General features: G+C 57.1%; 1 protein-coding gene across 5 annotated transcripts in view; it reads left to right on the top strand.

The window, feature by feature from the left end:
* Positions 1 to 7,098: 7,098 nt before the first annotated feature.
* The window catches only part of CPEB1 (cytoplasmic polyadenylation element binding protein 1), a 47,435-nt gene continuing 38,871 nt past the window's right edge, over positions 7,099 to 15,662 (top strand). Inside the window, exon 1 of one of the 5 annotated variants that reach the window (XM_036012342.1) lies at positions 7,099 to 7,418. In XM_036012342.1, the coding sequence (XP_035868235.1) occupies positions 7,404 to 7,418 (15 nt within the window). In that variant the 5' untranslated portion in view covers positions 7,099 to 7,403. Of the gene's footprint in view, positions 7,419 to 7,843; positions 8,057 to 14,691; positions 14,854 to 15,662 lie in introns of those variants that run through there. The other 4 variants (XM_036012344.1, XM_028502218.2, XM_028502221.2 and 1 more) reach the window with 4 other exon arrangements.

Raw genomic sequence — 15,662 nt, 5'->3', positions numbered from 1 at the left:
CTCCGGGGCCCCAGCCCTGGCACTGAGCTCACGGTGGAGCAGGTGTGAAAGCGAGTGCCAGGGGACACCCTGCCACCGGCTCCGGGGACATGCCGGGCTCCACGGCACCGCACAGCAGCTGCAGCCACTGCTTCCCTGAGGGCCCAGGGGCCCCCCGAGTCTCCCTGGGGTCCCTGTTGTCACCCAGGTTCTGAGGTAGAAGTGATCCACCGCCGAGGGCACCTGAACGCAGGGCGGGGGGTACTCCACTCCTGTCTCTGGAGCAGCACTGCCTCTGGGTGAGAAAGGCGGTGGGGGCGACTTCCTAAGAAATCAGTTGCATGGGGAGGGTTTTGGAGAGGGGGGTGGGAGTGGATGAGGCAGAGAGTACCCCCAGCAAGGGTGGGGTGGGGCACTAACTGGACCCAGGGCCACAGGGCGGTCTGAGCTGACTTGACCACAGGCCTCGACAGGTCAGAGGACAATGAGCCCGGTGGGGGCTGGGAATGGGAGCCCAGGACGGGACAGCAAGTGGGTGAGAGAGATGGCCTCGGTGTCCGGCCAGGCCAAAGCAACCCTCAAGACGCGGTGGGTGGGGAGCAGGCCCATCTAGGGACGCCCAGGAAGCTGTGGGGACCCCGGGGCGGGTCAGCTGTGCCCACGCCTGAAACCCCACCCAGCCACTGTCCCTGCTCAGCACCCTGCACTGGGCAGCGGGAGGGTCACCTTGCAGCGCAGCTGCAGACCAGAGGGGTGGGTGTTGGGTGTGCAGCGGGGCTTGGCCTGGCCCGACTGGACAAGAGAGGGAAACTAGGGAAACTTGGACCCACCCAGGGGCCCGGCCCCGGGACGGCCAGGGTCCTCACTGCAGGGTCCTTTCTCCCTTGACTCCCAGCCACATCCCCGGCCTCCCGGTCACCCCACCTCTGCCACAGCTCCCCATGACGGGGGCTGGGGGAGGCCTGCCTGGGGTCACTCCTTCCTCATCTCCGTCATTTCCTGAGCAGCAACTGTGGTGACAAGGCCCGGTCAGTTTTGTGTTCCAGGGTCAAGAGGAGGATGGCGAACAGTGGCTGGAAGGCAACGCCCAGGCAGAGGCATTGGAGAACCGGGTCAAGGGGGACAGTCCCCAGAGAAGCCGGTGCACCTCCCCGGCTCGTCCACTTGGTGGTGCTGGTCTGACCCCCTTGGCCGCCCTGTTCCCGCCCTGCTGGCCTGTCTTCCAAGGTTAAGTGCTTAGGACCGCACTGTAATCCTGAATTTTGGGAACCCCTATCATGCAGAGGACACTTTAGTCTCTGAGGCCTCGCAGCTGAGCAAAGGGGGCAGTGCTGGGAGCACCCACACCCCTTGAATATCTCACTGTCACCGGGTGCCAAGGACCCTCCAATTTTCACACATTTCACCTCTTGCCCCTCAGGACTCCGCCCGAGTGAAGCCGCCCCGCAGCGCCCCCGGGGTACCTGGCGGACAGGGCGGGCAACGGCTCAGAGAACGCTGCGCACCTGTCTGGGATCCTCCCACACCCACGTCCCGTCTTTGGGACTGCTTGATCAAAGCTTTTTAAAAAAGATACTATTTATTTTTAGAGAGCGGGGAAAGGACAAAGAAAAACATCCATGTGGGTTGCTTCTCCTGTGCCTGTGCGCCCCCTAGTGGGGACCTGGCCCACAACCCAGGCATGCGTGTACCCTGACTGGGAATCCAACCGGTGACCCTTTGGTTCGCAGGCCGGTGCTCAGCCCACTGAGCTATACCAGCCAGGGCTAAGAAAAACTTTTAAGCATAACATTCATGTAGAAAAGTGTACGGATCACAAGTGTGCGAGCTGACGTGTTTTCACAGGATGCGTAACCCATGGAAACGCAGTGGGACTCACGCCCGTCCCTGGCCGCCTGCCAGTTCGGGGCAGTGTTTTATGTTGCTCAGAGGTCACGGGGCCTTGAAACGGTGCAGCACCGGACTCCCAAAGGCGGTGGGACCCCAGAGGCCAGCATGGACGAGGGACTTGGGGACCCGATGGCATGTGCCGCTCTCTCGGGCTTCTGGGGACACCTTCCCGACAACCCAGGGGCACGGTGTGGGAATAAGCAGGCTGCCTTCTTGGTTTTTGACTGAGGGAGAATGTGAGGGAGGGAGGAACTCTTCCCGGCTTGGGCGAGGCGACCTTGGTCTAGGCCGCGCTGTGGCAGCACCCCGGCGTTCTGCCGCCCCCTCCTGTCTGCGGGCGGCGGCGGGGGTGAACAAGAGGACCCTGCGGAAGGGTCGTTTCTGAGGTTAGGTCGTAGAAGTCACTGCCCCTCCATCTGGGCATCCCTCTCACTTGCTGGGGAGAAAGCCAGCCGCTCTGTGGGGCGTCCAGGGCAGGAGGCAGGGAGGGAGCTGGGAAGCAAGCCCTCCGGCTGCCGGCGGCGCTCCCGGTGCCTGCGGCTCTGGCCAACCTCAGGAGACCGAGGGCCAGAGCCACCCAGCAAAGCGCTCTGGGACTTTGTGTGAGATGGCAACTATCCCTTGTGGACAGCAACACAAACACAGTCCGGCCCTCAACCCACCTCGGAGGGAGTTGGAAAAGTCTTCAGGGCGAGTGGCGGGTATATGCCGGCTCCTGAGCGCCGAGTGTTCCGCTTTCAGGAGGCCGCCAGAGTGTCGAGCTGGCCAGCCGGCGGTCAAGCACATTCCGGAACGCCATGTCCCTCGGTTTTCGCCATCCTGTCACCTTTTTAAGAAATTATAACGACGCACGTCAGGCTCAAGAGTAAAACGCCAACTGCCTGTGTCCAGCTCCCTGGGGTGGACACGTACAGCACTTAGGAATTCAGTCCCTTCCTTGTCCTGCTCATTTCACAGGCTCTTCCCTCCCCACCTGAAGGAAGTCATCATTCTCAGTTTTGTCTTTATCGACGCCATGCAATTTTTGTACTTTTATTCATACAGACGTGTTCCTAGCCGACACATAGTACTGGGCTGAATGACAGTCATGTACTGCGTTTTAAAATCGTCTGTAAATGGCACTGTAGAGTATGTATGCTCCTAGGTCCTGCTTTTTTCCACGCCACATTGTTCCTGAGCCATCCACGTTGACACAACTGGCTTTATGTCCTTTACTTGTATTTGTCTATAGTATTCCATTGTACGACTATACCACAATTTACTGAGCCCCTCTCCTGTGGGTGGGCATTTCAGGCTATCTAGTTTATTTTATTTCTGCAGCTACGAATACCATAGCATCTTTACCCACGCCCCTTTTAACATGCATGCAAGCCACCGTAACGTGTTACCCCAGGAGTAACACGTTACTCCTGGGGCAGGATCCACTGCTGGATCCTGGCACATACACCCCTGTACCTAGATGGCACCTCCCAGCTGCTCACCAGGGTAAGCGGTGAGCTGAACACAGAAACGTCCACAGCACCCGTATTCATAATCATTTCCCAACGGGGAACAATTCAAAGGACAGTCAGCAGGAGATGAGGGGAGAAAATTCAGTATGTCCATACAATGGAATACTATTTACCAGTGAAAAAGGACAGAACCCGTGACAACGCGGATGAACCTCACAGATACCATGTTGGCTGCGAGAAGCCAAGTGCATCTATAAAACCCTAGGCCGGTAGAATGAATCCGTGAGGGAAGCAGGAAGAACAGCAGTTGCCTGAAGCAGAGGGCACAAAGCAGGAAAGGCATGCTGGGACGCTGTGGGTGGTGGTTACTATACAGGTAAGTAAAAAAAAAAGCTGTACACTTAAGATTTGTGCACTCCACTGACTGTGTGTTATTCCTCATTGAAAAACAAAAGTAGAAAACAGAAGCAAAAACCAAAAACCAGTGTACACCCTCACCACCATTGGCCCTGCTGGTGCATAGTGAGACTTCATTTTTTCTGAGACGGGTGACATGGGCCCTACTGTGGTCTCATGGGTGCCTCCCACTGAGGGGTGCGGGTAGGCGCCTCACGATGTGTTTGTTGGCTACTTGGGCTTCCACTGCTATCAACCTCCCGTGCCCATCTTTTGCCCATTTTTCTACGGGGATATTTTTTTTTCCCCCTCACCATAGAAGTTCTTATACATTCTGGCAACTAGACCTTCGTGGATCACATATTGCAAATACCGGTTTTCCTGTCTATGGCTTGTCTTGCAGTTTTAAATATCTTTTGATAAGCCAAAATGTTTAACTCCCACGGGGTCAAATTTATCAGTTTCCATTTATAGCCTGTACTTATTGTCCCATGTTGATGAAACTCATTCACACTTTGAGGTAATAAAAATAGTTCCCTAGTATTTTCTTCTAAAAAAAAAGTCCAAGTAATGCTTTTCACATCTGTAGTTTTGACTCACTTTAAAATGACATTCATGCGTGGTGAAAGGTGGGGCTCTTCTCCCACTACAGGGACACGAGAAAAACAAAAAGTGTGGCTCCCTCTGCACAGAGCTGGGCAGAAGTCGAGGCGAGACTGTGAGCTCACCTCGCCCTGTGGTCGTGAGCTCCTCCGTGAATATGCTTTCTGATCGCTTCCCACCAGGAAAGTGATTTCTCCCGGCAGCCTCCAGCCCCTCAGCTGCCCGCCTGCCGCGGAGCCCCCGCGTGCATAAAAGACTGCAGGGTCCCTCCTGTCCCCCTACCGCGTGCACTGAAAACTTAGTGCAGCCAGTTAGTTATGTTCAAACCTGGACCGGGGATCTGGGGCCTGACCGCAGGGGCGGTGCCGGGCATAGCTGGGCTCAAAGGCCGTTTGTTGACAGGGAGAATGGATAATGCCGCCCGCTTGTTCCGGCCGCTTCTGCCAGTGACCAGCTGTGGGGACCTGACCAAGTCATTGAATGTCTCCACCTCTGCCGCTTCCCACAGCCCGCCCCGTGGGCTGTGGACGCCTCGTCAGAGGCACTGTGGTCCCCGTATCCTCTGCAGGCCTGGCCACTACCGGTGGGGAGCAAGGGCCCACCCACACACGAGGCCTTGACTGTGATTGAACTCGGCCACCCATCCCTGCACCGTCTGCCATGAGCTCTGGGCTCAGGAAGTGCACGGGGGACACACAGGGGTGCTGTGGGTGTCATCTGGTTAGGACTTCCGTCTCTGAAGCCAGAAGCCTGCCTGGGTTTGAGTCCTTGCTCTTCTAGTGTGGAGTCTTTGGGCTGGTTACGTAACTTCGCTGAGCTTCAGTTTCCTCATCTGGAAAATGGGTTCACACAGGTAAACCACTCAGAACCGTGCCGAGCACAGGGTAGGAGCTCAGCGAAGGCCAGCTATTACTGCGTTATAGGAATAATTAAGTTTAGGGAGAGGGGAGGGGTTCGGGCAACAGAAGTTTCTGTTCTAAATCACCTGAAAAGTACCATCCTTTCCTTATGGCTGCGGGTTTAAAACATGAAAGAGCTCCCAGAGACCTGTTCCGGGTTTCAGATCCCCAGGAAGGGGTGGCAAGGGTCCCAGGCTGACAGCCAAGGGGCTGCATGGAGCCCTAGCCCGGCTGGGCTTGGCTCTTAATCTGACTTAGTGATCGCCTTTAAAGTTAGGAAGATTTCACTGGGACTTCACTCCTCCACGGCGCCCGTCAGCTCCCTGCTCTTCCCGACGCACCTTCTGGGCGCTCCTGCCCGCCCTCGCTGGGCTCCTCTGCTGCAGGTGTCTGGGTGGGGCACCCCTGGGAGGACAGGCCAGATACACCGTCTCAGAGCGGCCGCCCTGAACTGCTCATGGGCCGGGGTGGGACTTGGGGAATGGGCTGCGGCTCCTAGAGAAGCGAGGGCCCAGCGAAGCGCAGCCAGAGGAGTGCCTTGCGGGGCAGTTGGAATGAGCCGCCTTGAGGAAGGACGGATGGCTCAGCAGCTCTGGAGGAGGAGGAGGCAGGGTGAAGCCCCAACCACTAGGGTTGCCAGGGACCCTCTTGGCCGGCCCCTGCAGCCATCCCCCTCTCTGCCTAGGACCTCAGCACACAAGAAAGTCCTGCACAGTGATATGGGCAGAGAAGGGCCAGCTCCATCACTCTGACTCCTCCCGGGGACTGCTCCAGCGTGGTTCTTACCCTGGCCACCTTCCCCCATGAACCCTCCTGAAACACTAGGCACCCACTGACTTCCTCTCCTTCCACTGCCCCCGGCAGAAACCTACAGTTACCAGCCACCACCCCTTAGGCACGAGTTCAGGGCCAGCCTCGCCCGCCTGCCAAGAAGGCAGCAGCCCCTGCTCCCCAATAGCCAGGAGGAGTCTGGAGCTCAGTAAGTCCTTTGCAAATGTGTTACGATGATGAGGCAACACATGCAAACCACTCAGAAATGATCAACAAATGCTGGTCCCTTTCCTCCTTGTTCCAGTTCTTTGTTTCTCCCCCTTTTCTGTGCAGCCCGCATAATTAGTCTCCAGTATCATCTTAAGGAACTTGATACTGCCATTCTCCTGTTTACAACGGTTAGTAGTTCCCTGCTACCACAAAATAAAGGCCCTTCCTTCTCAAACTGGGCCCCGGCCTCCTTCCTGCGGTGCCAGCACGCCTTATCCTCTGCGGTGGTCAGATGGTGCCCCCTGTTCAGCCCCCCTTTCCGCCTTTGCCCTGTGTCCCCGCCTGGCGTGCGACCTCCACCACGGCGCTGGCCTGGAGCTTCGGGTCCGCCCCTACCCCAGCCACCCCACCCCGGGACGCCTTTCCTGATAACATCCCGGCCCACGATCGTCTCTCTCAACCGCGACCCCCTCCCGGTCCCTTTTCCGTGAACCTACCGATCGTAGTCTGGCAAGGGTGTCGGAAGCGGTTTCCCCAGGGAGCTGCGGTCCAGCGAGGACCCCCGCCGTCTTTGGAAGTTTCCGGAATCCCCGGACGCCCGCACCGCGCCGCTGCCAGCGCCGGGAGCAGCCGGCTTAGTGTGGGCGCGCCTGCTGGAGCCCGGGCGCAGGCTCGCTCGGACCGGGACGCACGGGGTTGGCTCTCGCCCTGGAGGGATCCTTGGAAGGAGCGGAGCGTGGACGCCGGAAAAAGGGCTTTCCTGACCCAAAGCATCGCCGCCGCCGCGTCGCAGGGCTCGTAACCCTCGCTGTGTGTCACAAGGGGGAAGGCGAGGCCCAGCCCGATGAGTGACTTGCCCAGGGTCACTAGGTGAGTGGCGCGCTCAGCTGTGGGCCTTTGGCCTCCAACGGGGAGCAGCTGCGGCCGCTCGCGTCCCGGCGCCCGGCTCCCGGGGGCAGCTGAGCCTCGGCCTCGCGCGCTGGAAGGGGCGGGGCGGAGGCGGGGGCCCGGGCGGGGCCGACACAGGTGTTTCGCATCCAGCCCGGGGAGCCGCTCCGCCGGGCTTTATAAGCGGGCCCCGGGTGTGGCGCTCTTCGCGGCTTGCTGCAATAGTAGTGCGCACGTGTCTGCGCGTCCCTCGCCGCGCCGGCCCGCCCGCCGCCCGTCAGCCGGCCCGTCCGTCCCGCAGGCCCGCACCGGCCCCATGGCGTCCCCGCTGGTAAGAGCCGCCGCCGTCCGCCAGGGCGGGGCCGCAGTCCCGGCCGTGGCGGCTAACGGTGCGCGCAGTCTCAGCCGGTCCGCGGGACCCCCCTCCCCCGCCCCGGTGCGAGCAGGGCCCGGGCGGGGTGCAGGTCACGTGCCCGCGGGCGTGGGGCCTCGCTGAGGGGGTGACTGGCGGGGGGGGGGCAGGGCGTCTCCTCGTGACTCAGGGCCTTTGGGTTTAAAGGCGCCGCGGCCCGCTGGGGGCGGCCAGTAGGGCCTCTGAGCTGCGGCGCAGACTCCCAGTGGCCTCGAGCGTCTGTCCAGACGGGAGTTGAGCGCACGGAAGGAAGCCCCTGCTGGGGAACCCTTCTTTCTCCTACAGCCGTCGCACATGAGCCCTGCGGCCTCCCGCGCCTCGCCGCGGCCGCCCTCCCCCCGCCCCCGCGACTCTTGCTCTTACCCAGAAGGCGACTGGGCGGGCGGCCCGGGTGGGGCGGGACTCCTGGCGGCGGGCATCCCCGCGAACGCCACGACGGCAGCGGTGCGGCCCCTTTAAGGCGGAGGGATCGGCCCCTCGTGCTGTGCTCGCTGCCTTAGCCCGGGAGGTCACGTGCCTTCACACGTTCTATCGACGCAGGAGCCCGGGCTGTCCAGGTGGGTGTCGCGCAGCTGGGTGGACGAGCACGTGCGAGTCGGCTTCGCGTTCTGAGGTGGCTCCCGGGGACCCGGGGGCTTGGGGACGCGTGGGGTGGGGCGGTGGCCCCGGGCATGGCGCCGGGCCGCAGGAGACCGGTGCCCATGGCCGCGGCTCTGTCACATTCTCCTCAGCCGGGAGCCCGACCGGGGGCCCGGGTTCGGATGCGGGTCGGCGCCGACTCAGCTGTGGCCGCAGGTGCGGCGGGACCGTGGCGCGGGGCGGACGAGGCCGCCCGCTTGGCCAGCACGCCGGTGAGCCGCGGGGTCCAAGCGTGCGAGTCAGGCCGCGGGGAGGCCACGCACCTTGGGTTGTCGGGCGTGGCGGCCCTCCCGGGGCTTTTCCGCGCGTGGGGGCTTTGCCCGGTCAGCCCGGGTCAGCCCGGGTCAGCCCGACCCTGACTGGCCCGCGTGGTTCCCAGGGGGCCCGGGCCAGGCCAGGGCCCTGGTGAGCGGCCTGGCGCTGCCCGTGGGGCCCGGAACGCCCCGGAGCACGTAGCGTGGGCCTTGCGGGTCCTGCCCCGGCCCTCCGGGGCCGTGAGGTGGGGGGGCTTGCGAGGGCCGGCGGCCCCCCGGAACCACAGCAGGCCCGCCCCACCCGCGGGCTGGGCTCCTGGCGGCGCCTCCCTGTCGCCCCGCCCCGGCGCCACAGGAATAAACTGCCCCGTGACCCCGGCCGGGCCCGGGCGCGTGGGCGGAGCCGGCCCTGCGGAAGGCCCAGGTGGGCTGCCGGCCGCGGGTGGCCCCCGTCTGCTGCTCCTCGGGTGCCGCTGGGGACAGGTGCCAGCTGCGGGCGTGTCTGCCGAGGATCGCTCGTGGCCGTGGGCTCCGGGCCTCTTGGCGCCTAGAGACGCAGACAGGCTTGAAAATGAAGTGCTCCGAGCGCGCGGAACACGAGCTTGGAAGTCCTGGCGTGCGTGGTGGGGGTGCGGGTGGGCCTGGTCGGGCTGGTTTCATCCGCGGGGGGGAAGGAGCTTGAGGCCTGGAGCTCAGGGGAGCCCCGTGCTGGGAGGAGCCCCTCGGGGCAGGGGATAGGAGTGTGCGGGCTCGCCGCCATTCCCCACTCAGCTTCCAGAGCTGGTCCAGTCTGTGTTTGTCAGGGCGGGTGGCCCGGCCGTGCCTGCCCCCGTGCTTGCGAGAACTAGGGTTTGCACGCTGCCGGCTCCGTGTGTGTGTGTGTGTGTGTGTGTGCATTCTCGTCCCTCTGAAGCATCGTCGTGGGCCCATCTCCCCGGGTGGAGTGGAAGGGCCCCTGTGTGGGTCTGTGCGGTGGGCAGGACGCTGGGGGCCAATGCAGGAAGTGGGGATGGCGGGTCCTCGGTGGCTCCTGGGGGTCGGTGCTGTGCCCTCCTCACCGCGGAGCACAGAAGGTGCAGGAAGATGGTGACGGCAGTAAGACACCAGACTTGCCAACAGCGGACTTCATAGCCGTCTTGGTGTTTTCATGGGCCACCATGCTGTTTATTTTGTTGTTAGTCCTTAAAGTGGGATGCCAGCCGAAATCGCTTCAGGGGCTGGAGATAAGGTAAAAGAACAGAGGGAGAGGAAGGGGGGGTGTCTGTGAGGCAAGCAGCCTGGGGCTGGTGCAGAAGGGGGAGCCCAGAGTTGGTGGGCCTTTCCTTTAAAGGAGACAATTAAAACATTGTAAGCACAGAGTGGCCAAAGATAACATCTCTGAGGACTGGGCTCCACCTGAGGGCCAGTTTTCATCCTGTCTTTGAAAGGTCCCTTTTTCATTCCCCCTCCACTGCCTGGGGTTGTGCAGGTGGGGACACAGGCGTGGAGAGCACATTTGTCCCGAGGCTGCCAAGCGATAAGCCAGGGTGTAAACCTAGGTCTCTCCGGTGCCCGCAACCTAGGGCACTGTGTTCTGGTCTGTGAGAGAGGTTGGGGTGGTCGAGGTCGGTGGTGTGCCTCGCACAGAAAACCCAGGGTCTGGGGGCTGCGCGCGGTGACCCTTCCCCGAGTTGGAGGGGCCGGTGGTGTGGCGGTGCTGACAGCGGGAGGAATGTGCTGCGTCTGTCATTCCTGGACGGGCGAGCGCTGGTAGCCGGTCCTGGGAGGACCCGGTGAGGTCTGTGGCAGGCAGGCCCCTCCCAGGCTCTGCACCAAACTCCTGGCTTTTTCAGGGCAGTTTCAGTAAGTTTTTCCTTCTGAGACAAGGCACGTTTGAAATTATATCATTGTTTTAAGATTTACCAAAGCACAGTGGGGTTCATTAAATCTCACCTCGTCTCTTTAGCTAAAATCCTCACAATCCTGTCTCTCAGATTTCCAGGAAGAGTTACTGAGGGTTTTAGTAGCACCCGGGAGACTCTTCTGGGGTGCGTGCTCAGGGCATCACGTAGCCTTGCGCCAAGAAAGAGGCTCTGGACTTCGATTCTGGGCGAAATTGAGCATCCCAGCAGTGTACTCAGCCACACTAGCAGCATAAAGGGGTGTTTACCTTTACTTCTGTATGTTATTCCCAGAGAAGTTAAAGCGTGAGGCAGTAAAGAGTATATCTGGAGCCTTTGTCGAAACGATTTATCCGGGAGAATGCAGACTCAAATACAAACTAGGTAGCTTTTTTTTTTTTTTTTTAAGCCTGTGGTCTGGGAAGGTTTGGGAAAGATGGAAGCTTTGAAATGTTCCTCATCTCCAGCTGCTTCTCTAGCAGCCTTTGCAGGTCAGTCCCCAAATTCTCACAGTTGAGTGTCTGGGTATTTGGGGGTGAAGGGGAAAGGTGGCCAAACCAGCCCTCTGCTGGTGTTCCAGAGTTCGTATGCCAGGCTGGGTCTGCAGACTTCTCATTCATTGCCTTCAGGTCCCTTAGCGGAATCACTGTTTCTAAAATCGCCATGTGCTTGTTTAAAAGGAAAATTAATTAGTGATTTTGTAGCTCTGGTTGAAAGTTTGGGGCAGGAACGCATACCGAACCTGGAGATGAATGTTTAGGCTATTGTCTGCAGCAGGTAGTGGCGGAGACAGTGAAACGTGGGATCAAATAACAAATGATTTTCTCCCCTATGGAAGAGCTGTGCTAATCCCATCCTGTTCTGCATATTTGCTTTTCCTAGCCGATACTCAAGCTGTACTGACTCTGGGGAGAACTTGCCCGAAGGGGGGCGGGTAGGGGGGCGGAAAGGAAGGGAGTGAAGGGTGGCAAAGTGGTTGGACCTTGAGGATGGATTGGAGGAGGTTACAGAAGGAATTTTTGCTTCTTTCTGTTTGAGGGAAAACTGAGAAGCCCTGATGGCCCCACTCAGGGTTTAGTCAGCCTTTCGCCTGTCCCCCGCTTTTGTCCCCCACCTTACAGCTTTGGGACATGCTCTTGGTTTTCTTTGCTGCCGTTGCTGCCTGTTTTCAGTTGGAACTGCTCCTTAGAGCTTTTCATTTTCTTTAAGACAGATTCCAAATGCCCAGAGTCTTTTGTGTTCGATAGGAACCCCCAAATACAGCATTTCTCAATCACAAACTGGCTGAGAAGGTCGAACTGAAAACTATATAATGTATGTGATAGAGTTCAAAAGATTATCTGACTTCCCGTGAAATGAGTCTGTATCCAAATTTCCCTGTCAAATTTTCATTGTAAACATAACTTTCAGTGAGTTTCGCTATTTGGATTTTGAAAGGCTTCTGTTAGGGGTTATTTTGCTTCCTTAATATCCACTGTGTTTTAAATAACACAGGCCCTGGGGGGGGGGGGGGGCGGCATTCCTGACTACATGGGCCTTGCTTTCAATCGCACAGACACTCAGGCACACACAACCTCTGAATCTATGTTGCGTTTTGCTCTCCGGCATGGTAGGGGCGCCCTTTGAGGTTTCAGTGAGCTAACGCTGTTTTGATTTTTAAGGCCCGTGTTTGTGATGAGTTGCCTCGAGGTAACTGGAGACTCCCCAGAGCACAGGTCTACAGGTGGATTTGTGTGCTAAAATGGGTCACAGTTGCGTGTCGCTGTTGCTTCTGAGAGTAACTTGACTACATTAGTATTAAGGTTTCTTTATTCTTGGGCAGCATAATGCACTGATAGAGCTACCATCCCGACAGGTGTAGCACCTTGGCCTGAGGTCTCCCTTGATCAAGGTGGGGGAGTAGCTGTCTGTTGGAAGAAAGCAGTTACCTGGAAGGGCAAAGTGGGGTCCCCCCGCCCCCCGGTCTTTTGACAGAACACTTAATCTCTTACTAAACACCTGTGCTCTCTGCATTCTGGTTTTGTACTCCTGGCTTCTGGCTCTGACACCATCTGTCTCCTGAGTTTGCCCTTTCTCCTGAGACTTTTTTTCTGCAAGCTGTCATTTTGGAATTGTTTTCTTTTTTTAGGTTGTAATTTTGGAAGTTCAAAAGGTGTTAGCGCGCTGTCTCCCGGGTACAACTTGGAGGTGACAGCAAACCCAGGTTGTCATGTCTGACTCTTATTTTCATGGACAAGGAGAATTAGGCTTAGAAGGAAACGTGAATTGTTGTAAGTTTGTACAGTAAGTGGATAACAGACTCAGACTTGGAAGCCAGGTCTCTTCATTCCCAGATTAGTGTTGTTCTAGAATTCATCATGCACCCTGATCTCTGTTACGCTGCTCTCTGATTATTTCATTTTACTTGAAATTCCCACTTGGTTCCTGAGACTCGGTGACTTGCTCCCCCCACACACCCTCCACCCCGCTTCTGTCTGATCCCTTCTTGTGTTGGCACTTCAGGCTTCCGCCTCCCCCTGAATGCCGCATTCCCCGTGGTTCATTCTGCTGGCTCGTTCTCGCTCTCTCACACAGAGGGCCTGTGTGTTCCTGCAGCGCCCGCTCTCTCTGCAGTCCAGTTCTAGGTCGCGCTCTTTAGCTCTGGTTGTTCTCGGGACCCCTGGCTCCAAGTGGCCTCCTGAATGGGCCTGTCTGTCTGAGGCGCACGAAACCTAGACAGGTCTGAAAGCAGAACCCACGTCCTGTTTCCTCTTCCCCTGGGGCTAATCTGATTCTCTCCCCTCCACCCAGTCGGTCCACTGGTTTTCCCACCTCTACGCTAGTGTGCTCTCGAGGGAAAGAACTGTGTTTGAGTTGTTTTCGTTTGTTTGTTTCAACGAGAGGCCCTAGTACAGAGATGCTGGGCTTGTCTGTTCACACCCGCAAGTTTGTGCGGAGCTTTGCCACCCTGGTGGTCCTGCTGCTCCGGGACATGCCCCTCCGGGGCCTTGGGTCGTTCCGGAGGGTTGTACCCTGAGCTGAGTGCTGAGCTGTGGATGAGGGGGCCCTTTCCTACCCGTACCGCAGGAGTGACGAGGGAGGTGTCGCTTGATTAAATTCAGGAGTTTGGGATGAAACGCAGACTTCCCCTTAGGTTTGGGATTTGAAGGCGGCTGCAGCAGCTCCACCATCCTGCTGCTTTTCCTGCTCACATCGTCCAGCCTGGGTTTGGGGAAGTGTCTTAACACTAAAGCTTCTGAATGTTTTAGAAATCCAAAAAAATTGAAACATGACAAAACCCACCCCCAGAACCAGCAAACTGTCCAGTTACATGCTGAATAAGTACGTATGCTCCTTGGCGAGCCTGACTGGGGTGAGTAGTTGAAAGTGTACTTCTGAGTAATGGTGACTTAGTCAACTGCGTGGCATTGGGGGACATCCGTCACTAATAAGTTATTTATTGAGCTTGCCCGGGTTCTTTGTACATTTCTCTTTACCACGAGGTCTGCAGAGCAGGTGGCACCACATGTCATACCTGAGGCAGTCGAGGCTCCGAGAAGCTACTTCAGGTGGTGAAGTTAGTGTTTCTGCTCCAGAGCCTGTCTTCTTTTTGCTTTCCGGAGCAGCGAATCACAGTTTTGGGGAGGATTCTTCCCCTGTGGGAAAGGGGGTGCATTCTCAGGATGGTAGTCCCCCGTCCCTTCCCCTCCCCTCCCTTCCCTTCTCCGTGGAGGATTATTGCGGAAGGAAACCACTCTTCTGTGATGGGAGTGCCGATTGTTACCTGTTGAAAAGGGGGAAATTGAGACCTACTAAAGAAAATTGCTTGTGTTAGCAGAGATTCCTCATGAACCATTCTTTCTGATAATAAGTAGTTACGAGTAGTTTTATCTTGAGGCCATTTTTAGCGGGTAACAGTAAGAATTGTTGTTTTTCTTCTCTAGCATTGCCAGTTATTTTTTTCCTGTTGATCCACGATCACAGTAGCCCTAAGGTTTGCTTTCTCTTGAAAAGTCTTTGGTTTGTCTTAAAGCCTACTTTCCCATCCACAGCAAAAGACCAAATAAAGGCCAGAAGAAGCTGCAAATGATCTCACTTTATGGGAAAATATGCCGAAAATTACAGTGAAAGCAAGCAGGCGATAGTAGCGTTAGCAAGGGAAAGGAAACCTCTTTTTCCTTGGGGTAAAATTTGGGCATGAAGTCAGACCTATAAATCGATCAAAGTTAAGATAAAAATATACAGAGTAGGGGGGTGGGTAGAAGGTGCGAGTTTTGCAAGCAAAAACTGAATTCATTTACTGGAGTTTAAAAGGATCATACTGCCTTCTAGCAGGTTCAGGGTTTAGGCAGTCTGACTTATGGTATGTTTCTAATCTTTCGGCTAAGCTTTTAAAATCAATTGACTAGCAAGATCTGACATGAAAGAACTTGGGGTCTTCAAAGGAATAGTTGGCCTGGGTCTTTAGTCCTTTTTTTCTCCTTTATGAGCAAATAAGTTCTTTTCTTCAAGGATCCCTGTGGTGGCCTCTGACCCCTTGGTGTCATTACAAGGACACTACGATCACCACGTCCAGCTGTTCAGCACATAATTATGTCCCAGGTACCGTGCCCGGCATGTGTGGTGTAGTCACAAGTCCTGTGAGAGGCACTACTGTGTTTTTTTTTTTTTAAGATTTTCTTTATTTATTTTTAGAGAGGGAAGGGAGAGAGAAAGAGAGAGAGAAACATCAATGTGTGGTTGCTAGGGGTCATGGCCTGCAACCCAGGCATATACTCTGACTGGGAATCGAACCTGTGACACTTTGGTTCGCAGCCCGCGCTCAGTCCACTGAGCTATGCCAGCCAGGGCCTGAGGCACTACTGTTTTTATTCCTCTTGTACACGTATTGTTCCCATCCGATGTCACTGCCTTGAGTTTTTGTCTGTCTCCTTCCGTTCTAAATCAGTTAGTTACTCAAGGCACACAGTGGGGTACTTAGCAGTGTGGTCACACAGTTTGGGTGCAACACAAACTCAGATAGAATTCAGATAGAATGCAACACTTCGTTTGCTTCTATCTGAACGCCAGCGAGTCCTCGAGGTCTCTTGACTTGGTGCCCTGGAGAGAAGGGTGGGCAGTGGGCAGGGTTAGCCAGGCGTCCCCCCAGTGAGGGTGGTTAAGACTGCTTCAGATTGGTATACTCTCAGACCTTCTTTCCCCCTGGGGACGCAGGTTCCCCTCCCACCCGCCCCCGAGGCCTCCAGGTCTGCATCTTTACCCAGATGACCCACTAGGGCCTGGGGAGGGGGCGGGGATTTTCTTCCCTGGCTCTCCCGCCTCCGCCTTTCATGGGGTTGCTCACAGCCTCTGCCTGACACTCCCGTGCAGTTGTCATTAACCTCCCCGTAAGCATGGCCGCATGGCCAGGA

This window comes from Phyllostomus discolor, chromosome 12, assembly GCF_004126475.2.
Source record: "Phyllostomus discolor isolate MPI-MPIP mPhyDis1 chromosome 12, mPhyDis1.pri.v3, whole genome shotgun sequence".
NCBI classification, from domain to species: Eukaryota; Metazoa; Chordata; class Mammalia; order Chiroptera; family Phyllostomidae; genus Phyllostomus; species Phyllostomus discolor.
This window is presented reverse-complemented; position numbering and strand designations above follow the sequence as displayed.